The sequence below is a fragment of the Orcinus orca genome, chromosome 10 (genome assembly GCF_937001465.1).
Source record: "Orcinus orca chromosome 10, mOrcOrc1.1, whole genome shotgun sequence".
NCBI lineage: Eukaryota > Metazoa > Chordata > Mammalia > Artiodactyla > Delphinidae > Orcinus > Orcinus orca.
In genome coordinates, this window is record NC_064568.1 from 56,515,440 (window position 1) to 56,529,999 (window position 14,560).

A 14,560-nucleotide genomic window follows, 5' to 3' on the forward strand; every position below is an offset into this window, starting at 1 on the left:
AAAATCCAGTTGCAAAGAATTGGAGCTGGTTTTGAGGGTCACTGCTGCCTCTAGTTGCTACCATTACCCAAGGCTTGTGAGAATTACAGTGAAGAGGAGTGGAGGATGGGCCACAAATCCTTCTGCTCATCTTTTCTGTCTCTGAAAAGAGTATGGCTTTTAACTGTTCTACAAGCACACAGTCACAGGTGGTAGGATATAACATGTTTAAAGTTGACAGTACTTAGTCATCGTTTGCAGCTCAGTGTAAGATAATTAAGTCCATTTTCTTCTGAGCATTTGACCAATAAAACTCTTTAATCTATTTAAAATTGTGCCTTTCTATATTCAAGGAACCTTAAGAATGAAAGAAATCTCTTATGGACCTAAGTTCAATCTGAAAGCAAGCCATCTATGTCATGTCTTTTTTTCACCTTTCCATGTATTGCATATGCTCTACTTCAGTGAAGTGAATTTGTTTGCCTAGAGAGACCATATTAAATCTTTCTTCCCCATATGCAGTGGTTCCTGATTATTCTCCAATTGTCAGTTGATTCCTTTTAATCATAAGACAACGCCTATTTTCTTTTAGATGCCATTTTAGCATGGGCATTTCATTATTTTGTTATAGTTGTAATTTAACAATTTTTTCTGCATGTAGCTTATTTTTTAACTAAATAGTGGTGGTTTATGGATTAAAAGTTCATATTTTTAATATTTCTGGGATCTCTTGAGCATGTAGCTTTGATTACTTAGATCATGTGGGGTTGTTATATTTCTCATGCTTTTCCTGAAAAAACAATGTTATTCCATTAAGCCACACTTAATTAGAATAAACAAGTTTTTGAAGTATAACTATACCTGACGTTTTGAAATACTGTAGACTTAACTTCCTCATCACTCTTGTTGGTAAGAAATACTTTATTCTTAGCTAGTTAAGTTAGAGATTGTATGTATTTGTTTTAATTTATCTGCTGCCTTAGAAATGTAAGCATATTTTAGGGCATTTATTAATATCAGATAATGAGCTCAAGAATATGTATCTTTTAAAATTGACGTTTCTCTTTTGAAAAAAAAAAATTCCTATAACATGTCTTATGTTTTTAAATTTTACTTGAGAGTGCTATCAGTAGGTGATGCCCTATTGGCTTAATGTTATTGATATCACCTTTAAGTTAAGAATTATTAGATACCATTAATGTGGACTTTTCTTATGAGAGAATATGTAGTGGTTCGGTGCAATGTAGATAAAATGCACTAAATATCAGTGCTGTTAAGTTTTGTTTTGGGTTTTATTTCTTAGATTATTTTTGTGTTATATTCTGATTTGCTATTTATCATTTTTTTAAGCAGCAGCTTTCCATTGATATTATTCTTTAATTTTAAAGCCACACTATTGGACATTCTCATTACTAACAGAATATCGTCCCCGACCATCTATCATTAGCATTGTTTTTTATTTTTTGTTTTGATTTTTGGATACACCTTCAGAGAACTAATTACAGTTTAAGACATTTTTCAGTGATTTTCTAATATTTAAAAATCTGATTGTTATACTAACCCTGATAGCATGAATTTGAAATTTTGGATCTTTTTTAAACCTTGCAGTTTATGGTGTAAATTGATATTTTGTGTCTCATTTGTCTTCTGCAGTGAACTTCATCACTTTTCATTTATTTGTTTTATCTCAGGGGAAGGCCTTTCAGCCTCCCGCCACTCTTTGCGAACAGGTCTGTCTGCCTCAAACCTTTCATTGAGAGGAGAATCACCTTTATCTCTTCTTCTCAGTCATCTTCTTCCTTCTTCGAGAGCTGGAACCCCTGCAGGCTCGAAGTGTACAACCCCAGTACCTACCCCTCAGAACAGTCCTCCTTCCAGCCCTAGGCTCAGTCGCCTGAACTCCAGAAGTTCCCAGCAGAGGCAGCTTCAGGCCCCAGAGCTACTGGTTTCACCTGCCAGTGACGATATTCCCACAGTAGTAATTCATCTGCCTGAGGAAGACTTAGAAGCACTGCGAGGCCAGGAGCAGAAGAATGAGGAAAATGTTGACATAACTTCAGGCAACTATTCAAAGTCCTCCATGTGTGGTGCTTTCTGCCTCTAGATCACTTGCACTTGGAATGCCTTTCAAGCACATAGCTTTAGCAGCATACATAGATAATGCTTATAATTTATTTTGACTTCTGCATGTTTTTTTCTTTATAGTATATTACAGAGAAGGATAGAATTATTTAAAATTTTAAAAAGACTCCAAATAAGACTACACATAATTTAATTTTTTTTTCAAAAAATTTCACTGAGATTTTACAGGTCAGTGCATTTGAATGGTTCAAAAAATGTAGACATTTTTACAAGTAATCTTTTAATTTGCCATGATTAAAAAAATGGTGGCTCTTCTTGTGCATTTCATTCCATAAGGTGAATGAACACATGTTTTACATAAAGTAAAATGAGGTGATATGCCTTTTATCTACTATTTGGTGCTTTTGTTCAAGGAATGCAGTATGTTTTAACCTTCCTAACAAAAAATAGAATTGAATGTTCTTTTTCTCATTTTGTCTCCTGGGATCATCATTATTTCAAGACTAGTTTTATAATTTGGCATAGACTTTACTTGTCCTTTATTTAATGCCATATCTATTTTTAATCCTAATTCACCTTGAAATTTTCAGGACTAGAGTTCCAATAGTTGTGGCTAGGATATATTTCTATGTGAATTAGAAAAATTATTTCTTAGTGCATAAAAGGTTTGTAACTCACTTAAGGGTTATTATATATTATTATAATTTTGGCTTTTCCTCTTATATATTAATTATATGTATATTTATACATATTTATCTTTCTACCCAATTCATATAAAGAAGTATTCTTTTTTTTTTAATTTTGCGGTACGCGGGCCTCTCACTGTTGTGGCCTCTCCCGCTGCACAGGCTCGGGACATGCAGGCTCAGCGGCCATGGCTCACAGGCCCAGCCGCTCCGCGGCATGTGGGATCTTCCCAGACCGGGGCACGAACCCATGTCCCCTGCATCTGCAGGCGGACTCTCAACCACTGCGCCACCAGGGAAGCCCTAAAAAAGTATTCTTTAGTGACTATGTTTTACTGACAGCTAAGCATCAACGTGACATATGAACACTAACTATAGTGGTTTTAATCACATAATTATTATCACATTTCTGCATAACACTGAATAATATGTAACGCTTCAATAGTAGCTTATAGTTAGTAGCCTGTTTGATGTGTATAAAATTTTGTGTAAGTTGGGTGGATATACCTATTTTCAGAAACTCAGGCTCAGCTCAGCTAAGTTAAATAAATTCCCCTGGATCATATATCTAGTAAGTGACAGCCCATGTCCTCTGACTAAACATCCTGTGTTCCTACCAGTATATGACCAACCAGCCTCTCCTTCTCTTTATTGGCTGTATCCAGACATACTAAATACATTTAATCAAAGCTCATTGTAGTTGCCAAAAAAAGATGATACTTTTAGAAGTTAAAAAATAGAAGTTTTGTGGTTAAATCATTGTAACATTAATTATGATAGTACTTATAGTAACCATTGTTTCATAGGTTGTCACACACAGTGATGTGTACTTTTCAAATATCATATTTCTAATTTGTCTAACAATTTGATGAGTTCATGTTATCGCTGTTTGTAAAATGAAGAAAATTAAGACTTAGAGATGTTAAGGTTATACCGTAAATGACCAGAGCAAGGACTTGAACCCAGATCCACATACAACAAAATCTATAGTATAGAATTTAATTGTAAATTTTAATACTCTGTGGAAAAGATAGAGTATTATATAATGAGGTAACTAAACAAAAGAAAAAAATCTAGAAATAATTACTCAGAAATAACAAACATTCTTATTTTAATTAAAAAGGACTAGCAAGGTTTACTACTTTTCTTGAACAAAAATGACTTCAAAGTTACTTCCCCTTGCATTTGTTTTTACCTATATCTGTCAGTAATACTGGACAGTTCTTGTTTTACCAGTTTCAATGTTATCAGTGATAAGGGACTATAAATTTTATATGGGAAGGAAGGGATGTACAGGTTCACAATGGCTTATTAGGTCATGTTGTTAAGAGGATAAAAAGAACAATTAACTGAAAATTGAGGGACATGATTAAATTATTTCCCCCTCTGCCATTAAGTATGCCATGAGATTTATTAGCCTTTCTGAAGAAAAGAAATTAGAACGTAGGGAAAAGAGGGAATTTCTAAGGAAAAGGGAGAGCTCATAATTACTGTTTAAGAAGACATTTATAGGAGGAATGTAATTACAATAATAGGGGCAACTCTATATTATTCCTTGCCTTAGTTACCTTTGCTGCTTAGAGCAGCTGGAAACTCTATAAGTTTTCCTGAAGTCTGATGAAGAAGGTGGCCTTGGCATCATTTTTGAGAGACTAATGTCATAGATTTTTGTGGCACGGGGTCATGATTTGTGAATATCTGTAGTAAAAAGAAAAAAAGAAAGTGGTGTTTCCCAGTAGTTATTTTTTGGAGAATAATTATGTAAAAGACGTAACTCACTTTTAGTGTTTGTAACTGTCTTCTGACTCAGTGTTTCTCACCTTCGGCACTATTGACCTTTTGGGGTGGACACTTCTTTGTGGTGGGGGATGTCTTGTGCGTTGTCGGATGTTGAGCAGCACCCTTGGCCTCCACTCACTAGCCGCCAGTACACTCCCTAGTGGTGACAACCAAAGATGTCTCTAGACGTTGCCAGATGTCTCTGGGGGGCAGAATCTTCCCCAGATGAGAACCACTGCTCCAAATACTTCTACTTTCAAACTTTTAATGACAGAAAACTGATATCTTTGATTTCTGTTTCTCTAGGTAGCTTTGCTATTTTAAGAAAAAGAATGTAAGGCACAATAATAGATTTACCAGGGTATGATTTTTAAATCCCAGTACTGATTGTATACATACTCATATTTGTTTTTTCTTTTGCTCAAAGCAAGTAAAGTCCTTCTGAGTTATTTGTGCTAATTATAGTTTTAATTTTGGGGAATTTACTCATTTAATTCTGAGCTGTAGGAATTTACTGTAGGAGCAGGGATACTTCCTTAACCTTTTGAGGAAATAGCTTTAACTTAACTGAGAGTAGGAAGGATTGCATGGAGAAGGCGATGGTGGGATCTCTAAGGTGTGCCTGGCATGCTGACTTTAACAGGTTCGAGATGACCAGGTGAGCCCATGACTTCACGTCATCTCTTCTGGCTTTGTCAGTATTGAGTTGTATATTATTTCTTCTTCCCATTCTACTGTATCCTTGTTTTCCCCCAGAGCCTTCTCCCCATTCCACTCTTCTCCCCAAAATCTGGTGCCTGGGACTGTTCTGGGAAGCTGTGCCTATGTTTTTTTTTGGTTACACGTTTGCAGGTTGGATGCATTTAGTAGTCAGCAGTGTGTGTGTGTTGATGGTCATTGCAGTTGCTGCCAGGGCCTTAATGATACTCTTCATTTTCTTGTGTGGGAGTTGGTGGAAACCACTGAAAAATACTGGTTCACTTTTTTTTTCCACTTGGGCATGTATTTTAATAAAGGAATGGACTCTATAATGGAAGTGTAGGGACAAAGTTCAAAGAAGAGGCTAAAATGGTGATAAATTAGTTAAGTTTTAGGAAATAGTTTTTATTTCAGAATTGTTTAATACTTCTAGGGAATGAGCACATGGCTAAGGGGATTGCGCATACTTTTTACACTGAGATTTTTGGGTCAGAGTGACATCCTAGCGTAGATATTTAACATAGAAGTGGGTATCACAAAGGTCTTCTTTCACTAAGTTTAAGCAGTAAACTCAAATGACTTAAAGTTACTAGTGTATGTTGTATTCTGTAAAAATGAAAACTCCCTTAGAGGCATTGAATATATCTGATATGCTTAAAATTTTGGAACTCAATTACGAATATTAACTTTAAAGTTTATAGGATCTAACTACAAACAATTTAATTGAACTTCTGTGGGTCACTAGATTGTCTTGAGTGGCAGAGTTAAAACTAAAAGTAAAGACTGTTGTAATTGTCTAGTGCATCTTCTCCTGTGATACTCAGTGTTTTGGGTAATATTAAATCTGTATTCTTGAACTAAAAAGTCTTGGGTGTTTTGAAAAAATTGGATACATTTAATGGTAGAAATCTGTGTTAAGTACTTAAACATTTTTGAGATTTGAACTTTATGCAAAATTCGTAGTGGTAATGATTGATCATATTCTACTGGGTGTTTTTATGTTATTATGTGAATTGTTGCTGAGTGTTACTTGAAATGAGTATACATAATGCATGAACATATATCTATCATTTGTAATACAAATAAGCTAATTTAATAGAACGTGTATCTAAAATAGTAAAAACATTACTATTATGTTTTAACATATTTCTTAGGAATAATGACAGTAGGCAGCACATAAATTTCACACAAGAGAATGAAAATTCTTGAGGAAACTGTTAAGATTAGGGATGATTATGGCAAAATTCGTGTACGTTTAGTTGACGTAGCTGAGTTACATTTTCTGAGTTACATTTTCTGAGTTACATTTAGGTTTTATCAGAAATTTTATATTGTTATTGATGTAAGTGTGCTAGACATCATTAAGCTAACTTAATGATGTGGAGTTCACATGTCTATTGGATACCTTGAAAATGGATGCCCTAAGTATTTCTAGTGGTGATCAGACCCAGGTCTTCTACCTTCTACTCACTTTTTCTCTTTTTTCAAAAGGCCACCATTTTTGTAAATGCCAATTATATTATTTAAAATGTTAAAATATATAGCTTCATTATTGCTTAAAATGTTAATCTACTCTTGCTGGTATGGTACTAACACTTGGCACCTTTTTTTTTTTTTTTAACCTAGCACATTTGCTTTTAATAAACCATCACTTTCAGGATATGAGCAGATTCAGGTTACAAAGTGAATTTTCTCCTTACTAGTTTGGAATTTGTTTGTTCTTAAATACAGGTATTTTGGCCTCTCCACAGTCTGCACCTGGAAACTTGGACAATAGTAAAAGTGGAGAAATTAAAGGTAATGGAAGTGGAGGAAGCAGAGAAAATAGTACTGTTGACTTCAGCAAGGTAATTCTGTTACTAACTATACATTTTCATAGTCATTTTTACTGAGAAAATTGTAGCAATGTGGCTTTCTTAACATTGATTATAATAATTTTTTAATAACTGGTGCCTATAAACCTGCATGTGATGCTTATGATATGTTAATTTATGATCAGAAATTGTGAGAAAGGTAACAGTCTCATAGCACTTGAATAACATTATATCTTACTAGTGTTAGAAATTCTGAAAAAAGAATGTATGAATAATATGGTATTTTCATCTATACCTACCCATAGATATCATGAAACTTCAGTACCTTTTGAATTACAGTCGTTTGTTCTGGAGCTACTAGAAAGATTAATTCTGGTAATGATGTTATAGCAGTAATGATTCAGCTTTTTCTCGGCTGTAATGTGATCCCAGAATTATTGTCTTATGGTGTCAGTACTTTCTGGAATGTCACTGGGAAACATTGGTGCTTCCCCATGGGTAGGTAAAGGTAAAGGCATGGATTTAAAAACAATTCACCTATCTCAACTATGATTTTGAATTGTGGTAGACGAGTATTTAAATGAAATATAAAAAGAACTTATTTCAAAAGAACAGGACAAAAAACTACAAGTTCAAATTACAATTGAATTTAAAGCATACTTTGTGAGTACTGCCCCTGAATAATTGATCCCCTGTGGCCATTGTAAATTTTTTTATTGGTATTTACTGTAGGATACGATGTCAGACTTTTAAGATTCATTTTTTAAGCCTTTATCTTATGATGCAAATTCTATAAATCACATTTTGCAGAAAAGGCATTTAAATGATGATTTGCGGTATAGCTTTGCTGAGCTTTATGCTCTAAAATTATAAAAAGCTTTGCCAAAAAAAAGCCTTGCTTATGGGACATTGTACTGTTCTAAGTCGATCATATTTTTACTGGTGCACCAATTATTTCAGATGAGTGTAAAGTGTTCAGTAACTAAATTGCAACGAATAAATTACTATAGTTTAAGTTATAGATCTCCTCTAGACATGGCAGATGCCATTTACTTTTGTTCCTCTGTCACAGTTTTCCTTTTTTTACTTGGTCTGTCCTTGTGTACACCTCCTTATCTCCTGTTGGGCAGGAGTCTGCCTCCTGGCACTGTAGTTGTGGCACACTGGGTGTGGGACTCAAGAGGCCCGCTGTAAGTGCTGGTTTTATTTTAATAGATAGCCCTGTAAGTGGTTGTTTAGTGCCTTGTGTGAAACTGCGTATAAACGAAGAAGTTGCCATACTTTGATATTATGCTCGTAACCTTTTCTTTGTAATTATACACAGACAACTGAATTTGATTATATAGCACTACCATATATGTATACCAATTATGGCTATTTTAGTTTTAAATAAACATAACTTTTCCCGCTTAATGAGAATACTGGGGGATGCCCAGAGTTCTTTAAAATAAAAAGGACTTATAAAAATATATAAAATATAAAGGAACTAATTGATTTCTAAGATTAAACAATAGATAATAATTAAATGAATATTTTTAGCACTGTGTATAATTTCATGGACCACTGTTAGCTTGTGAACTATATTTTTGTCTTTAATAGTTTTTAATGAATACTGCTATATTCATTGAAAATTTTCTCTAGTTTGTATGTTTGGTAATTTAGATCTCTGAAGTAGTAAAGACTATGACAGTAAAACAGTTGGGAGTATTGTTTGGTAGATGTGTTTTGCTTGCTTTTTTGTATTTGTCTTTTGTATTTGTGAGAATTTTGGCATTTTTACATCCTTTAGATCACCAGTTTTGATTAGCAAATAGTAGTCTTAAAAGCATCTTTTCTTTCCTATTTCCCTCTGGTCTTATTAATACCATGCACACTTTATTTTTAATTATTATTTATTTGTCACTAGGTTGATATGAATTTCATGAGAAAAATTCCTTCAGGAGCTGAGGCATCCAATGTTCTGGTGGGAGAGGTGGATTTTTTGGAAAGACCTATAATTGCGTTTGTGAGACTGGCTCCTGCAGTTCTTCTCTCAGGGCTGACCGAGGTCCCTGTTCCTACAAGGTAAAGAGAGGGTTAATTCCAATTTACATTCTCCCAGAATGTCCAAAATCTAAAAAATTTTATTCACTGAAGGAACATGTTGCTTTATGCAGCATAGCAAGCACAGGGAGATCGGCTCGGTGCTTTGGGATGACATAGAAGGGTGGGATAGGAAGGATGGGAGGGAGGCTCAAGAGGGAGGGGATATGGGGACATGTGTATGCATGTGGCTGATTCGCTTTGTTGTGCAACAGAAACTAATACGGTATTGTGAAGCAATTATGCTCCAATAAAGATCTGTTTAAAAAATTGATAAATTTAAAAGCTCAAATTATAAATTAAAAAAAATACATTGGATTTATATTTTTACAAGAAGTGCGGTATCTTGGGAGCCTTGGTTTAAAAAACAGTTCATCATTTTAGACATAGTATGTTCTGTGCAGGCACTGAAGTCAGAGGGAATGGAACTGAATCCTTGCTCTGCCACTTTTTGTGGGACGGTCAAGCCAGACTTCAGTTCTCTAAGCTTTATTTGTAAAATGAGGGTAGCAGTACCTCACAGGGTTGATTAAATGTAATAATGCCTCTGAATTAGGCAAAATGCTTTGTTCTGACCTGATCAAATCTTCTGTTCAGTATACATTATAAGTAAAAATTAAAATGGGGGTCATATCCTTACGAATTAGCAAGTTGTGTTATAAAGGGTTATCAATTTGTTAGCTACTGATTGTATAAACTTAATTACAAATGAGAATAATTAAAAATATTTTTTTCTTATTCATATAATAGTAAACAAGAAGAATTAATTGCAGCTTGATTGAAATATATGTGCCAGTTCTTAATAAGCTTTACTGAATTGCATTAACGGTATAGTATTAAGATAAATGAGAAGAATAATTTCATAGATTCACATTTAAATTCTTACAAAGCAGGAAGCTGAATACTTCCAGTTTGGATTATTGTGAATATTAATATTTTACTGTAGTGTGAACAATGATATAACTAAGTAGGAAGTTAAGTAATTTTTATTTAGTCACTATAAATAAATTAAAATCAAATAATAAGAGGTTTGATGTTAAAATTGGAGTTGTAAATAAAAATGCTCTTCCTTCCAAAGGGATTAGTCCCTTATTTACCACATTAGTGTCTTTATCCAGACTGTAGTTTGAGGGATCATGGATTTCTTGTGCATACTCTTAGCTATTTTATTAAGCCAAAGTAAATACTTAAATGGGATTAGTATTCACTTTATTTACTAATTTACTTTTTTTCATCAGTACAGACCAGAAAAAATTGTTACTCAAAATTCAAAAGGATATCGAAGATGGGAACTTTTAATGTAAAACACCAATTCCTTAAGTACTTTTTTACTCTAAGGAAGATGAAAAGTAATAACTTGGTAGAAAGTTATTTATGAATGCCTTTCGTAGTTTTGTGATCTGTTTTCATCTGAATAGAGTTCCATCCTCTTTTCAGCCATTGGTGTGTGAGGACGGAAAAGAGGTCTGAGTGTTGTTTCTGTGTTTACATTTGAATGATTTCTTTATGATTCCTAGATTTATGTGTGTATGTTGTTTATGTTTAAATCTGTGTTTTCATGTTTCCTTAGGTTTTTGTTTCTGTTATTGGGTCCTGCAGGCAAGGCGCCACAGTACCACGAAATTGGAAGATCAATAGCCACTCTCATGACGGATGAGGTAATTAAAATGCCCTTTGACATGGACACTAATTAAAAAGCATATAATGCATATTATAGTTCTCCTTTCATAGTGAAGCTTAAAAAATTGTCCTTGTTTGTCTTTACTATTTTATCTCATATTCACTATTTGCCTTTTGCAAGGTCTTTAGGACCTTTCTGTCAGGGATCAGTGGATACTGTTTGGTTTCCTCCCTCCCCCCCTCCCCCAAGTTGAAATTATTGACCATCTTCTTGACATTTTGAAATTTTCTTCATCCTGCATTTCAGGATATTGGTTCTTTGGGTTTTCCTCAGGACTTTGTGTTTTCCCCTTTTTTCTTTATAATTTCTTGCTTTTGCGGACTTCATCTTTGACCATGGCCTGTATTGATCAGGACTTTGTCTCTTTGGGAGAGAGCTTTATAGTTGGGTACTTGTTAGACATCTCTGCTTTGTGTCCCTAAGGCATCTGAAACCCCACATGTCTGAACTGACCTCCTTTCTCTGTTCTGTCTCAGTCAGTAACCAGATTTTATTGATTTTACCTTTTCTGTGTATTTTGCATTTAATCTACCATCTCCTTTCCATCTGCACCATCACTTCTCCCTCCAGCTTAGACTCTCTTACCTTCTTTTCTTTGGTGACAAAAGTGGATCATATGGGCCTTTCTCTTACAGTATTTTCCTCTGTACTATCAGTAATATGCAGATTTGAATAAATCATTTCCTTGATCCAGATGTATCAATGACATCCTATTGTATATTTGTTTAAATTTAAAATCTTTACCGTTGTCTTAATAGGGTCTGCCTAATCTAGCCTCTGTACGCTTTTTTTTTTGGAAATTTACATGCTATGACTGAGTAGTCACCTTTTCTCTACCACTTGCTCCGTCCACATCAGCTTCCTTTTTGTTCCTCAGATGTGCTATGCCCACTGCTGCCCCTGGACATTGCTGCTCTTCCCTTTGCCTGAGTGCTCACTCTACCACCTCCACCCCACCCTATGCATGCTTTGTCCCTCATTTCAGACAGATTTCTCCTGTAGTGTTTCCTTCTCTAAGAGACCTTCCTTGGCCACCCAGTTCTTCCCCATCAGCTTCCCTTCCTTTACCCTGCTTTATTTTTATAGGCACATTTATTATTACCTACAGTTGTGTATTTATGTAATTACCTGTTTCACTGTCTTTCCCCCTGAGTTCTTGAGTGTAGGGACTTTGCCATATCTGTGTCCATAGTGCTCAGAATTGTGCCTGCCAAATAGTAGGCACTCAGTAAATATAAATGATCAAATTAGTTATTTAAGTAAGATTGTTAGCATACCCATGATTATTCCTTTAGGATAAATGACATTAAAATGTCATAAAAGTAAATGATGCACCTACAGTATTATTTTATTCTGTATTTATTATTTCCCAAGTAAAATATTCTCTTTTTAAAAATTGTTGTGTATTAACACATCACTGGTTTCTTTTGTTGTTTGTTACTCTTAATTCATCTGGTAATACTAATAGTGGGTTATTTTTTAAAGTTATTAGCGAGAGTGGGAACAAGAGTTAAGGTAATTATGTAGAGTTAGTTATGATATCGAAAGTGGATTACTATGTGTAGAATTTTCTTTCAGCTTTACAATCCTTTTACTCAATATGTGTATTTTTCTTTAGATTTTTCATGATGTAGCTTATAAAGCAAAAGACAGAAATGACCTCCTATCTGGAATTGATGAATTTTTAGATCAAGTGACTGTCCTACCTCCAGGAGAGTGGGACCCTTCCATACGCATAGAGCCGCCGAAGAGCGTTCCTTCTCAGGTGAGAATCCACACAGTACTTCTTGGTTTATACATTTTTAAAACTCAAAAACTATATGAAGAACTACTCTCAAAGAAGTTGTTCCCCACTGTGTCCTGTTTGCCTTCTTACCCCTGTCCCCACCTCCTGTGGGTCACCATTTGTTTTAGTTTTTTGTTATCCTTCCAGCTTTTATTTAGTACGGGGAAATATGAACATATAGTCTTGTTCTCTCCTCTTTCTTACCAGAAGTTAACATCCTATTTGTAGTGTTCTGCACCTTGCTTTTCTCATGTAACAATATTTCCTGGGGATCTGATCATAAGAAATCATAGAAATACTCCTTCTTCCTTTCCTCACAGCTGTGTTTTATTCCAGTATGGATGCACCATAGTTTGTCCTGTTTCTGGTGCAGGTTGTTTTCAGTCTTTTGCTATTACAAACCATACCATAGTGTTCATATTGCCATTTTAGTCTTGTGCAGATGTGTCTGTCCGTAGGATGGATTCACGCGAATAAAATTGCTGGCTCACGTGGGAATTTATTTATAATTTTAGCAGATATTACCAGAATCTCCTCTTCAGGTTGAACTGTTGTGGACTCATTTTGGTGATGAATGAGAATGCCTGTTTCCCTACAGCCTCAATAGCACAGTGTGTTGTCAAACTTTTGGATATTTGTCAGTCTGATAGGTATCATTATCTTACTATATCTGGTATTTTAATGTGGTTTTAATTTGCATTTCTGTAATTAGTGAAGTTGAATATTCCTGAATATTTTTTGCTCATCACCCTCCATCACTTTTTTTAACATTTAAATCATTTGTTGATCCTTTTGAATTTATCATGATGTATTATGTAGAGAATGCATGCAGTTTGTCTTTTTTCTAAATTGCAGCCTGGTTGTCCCTATTTATTAAAAAGCATTTCTCCACTTGATTGGTGATGTTCTTTATCATTTATTAAATTTCCATATGCATTCAGGTCTGTTTCTGGAATTTCTTTTCCAGTGGTCTGTCTATTCATGGACCAATTTCACACTTTAATTTCTGAGGCTTTTTGTTATATTTTAATATCTGGTAGGTCTGCATTCATTCTCAACCTCTTACTCTTGTTTTTCTGAATTTTCTTGGCCATCTTTGCATATTTATTTTTCACATGAGCTTTAAAATCAGCTTTTTACTTACAGAAATAAGATGTGATTTAAAAAAAATTGTGATGGAAATTAAATTTCCAAATGAACTGAGGGAAAGTTGACATCTTTATAATATTGAATCTATTCAAGAACATGGTACATCTTTCCCCAGTTGTTTTCCTATTTCAAGTCAGTTTTTGTGTCCTTAAAGAATATTATAAAGTTCTCCTTATCTGTGCCTTACACACTTCTTGGTGAGTGTATTCATAAGTATTTTATCTTTGTTTCTATTATAAATGAGATCTTTGTTCCATTATATCATCTGCTTGTTGCTTTTTATATATATATATATATATATATATATTTATATGTATGTATATACACACACATATATATATATTTATGAAGGCTATTGGTTATTGTATATTTCTTTTGTATCCTGCTACCTTTCTTAATGCTTTTATTGTATGTAGTAGTTTTTTAGTCATGTAATCTGCAATAAGAGATAATTTTATCCCTTATTTTGTAATTCTTATACCTCTAACAAGTTTTCTGTTAATTGTATTGATTAAAATCTCTAATAGTTTTAAGTAGTAGTTGACTTCAAAGGGCATTTCTTAATTTTTTCCTGATTGTAGTCAATATTCCTAGTGTTTCTCTCATTAAGTTACTGTCTTTAGTGCCAAAGTACACATTTTATCATGTTAAGAAAGTACCCTAATTTCTGTTTTATTGAAATTTTTAATATAAGTGAATGTTGAATTTTGTCAAAGGGCTTTTTAGCATCTCTGGAGATGATCATATAAATTTTATTTATCGGGCTTCCCTGGTGGTGCAGTGGTTGAGAGTCCGCCTGCTGATGCAGGGGACACGGGTTCAT

At 34.2% G+C, this 14,560-nt stretch overlaps 1 protein-coding gene across 4 annotated transcripts in view; it reads left to right on the plus strand.

The window, feature by feature from the left end:
* SLC4A7 (solute carrier family 4 member 7) overlaps nucleotides 1-14,560 on the plus strand; it is a 124,236-nt gene that overhangs the window by 70,329 nt on the left and 39,347 nt on the right. For 3 of the 4 annotated variants that reach the window (XM_033405443.2, XM_033405446.2, XM_033405445.2), the window contains exons 7-10: nucleotides 6,957-7,072; nucleotides 8,946-9,103; nucleotides 10,692-10,779; nucleotides 12,421-12,567. In XM_033405443.2, the coding sequence (XP_033261334.1) occupies nucleotides 6,957-7,072; nucleotides 8,946-9,103; nucleotides 10,692-10,779; nucleotides 12,421-12,567 (509 nt within the window). Of the gene's footprint in view, nucleotides 1-1,670; nucleotides 2,040-6,956; nucleotides 7,073-8,945; nucleotides 9,104-10,691; nucleotides 10,780-12,420; nucleotides 12,568-14,560 lie in introns of all 4 variants that reach the window. The other variant, XM_012536671.3, reaches the window with a different exon arrangement.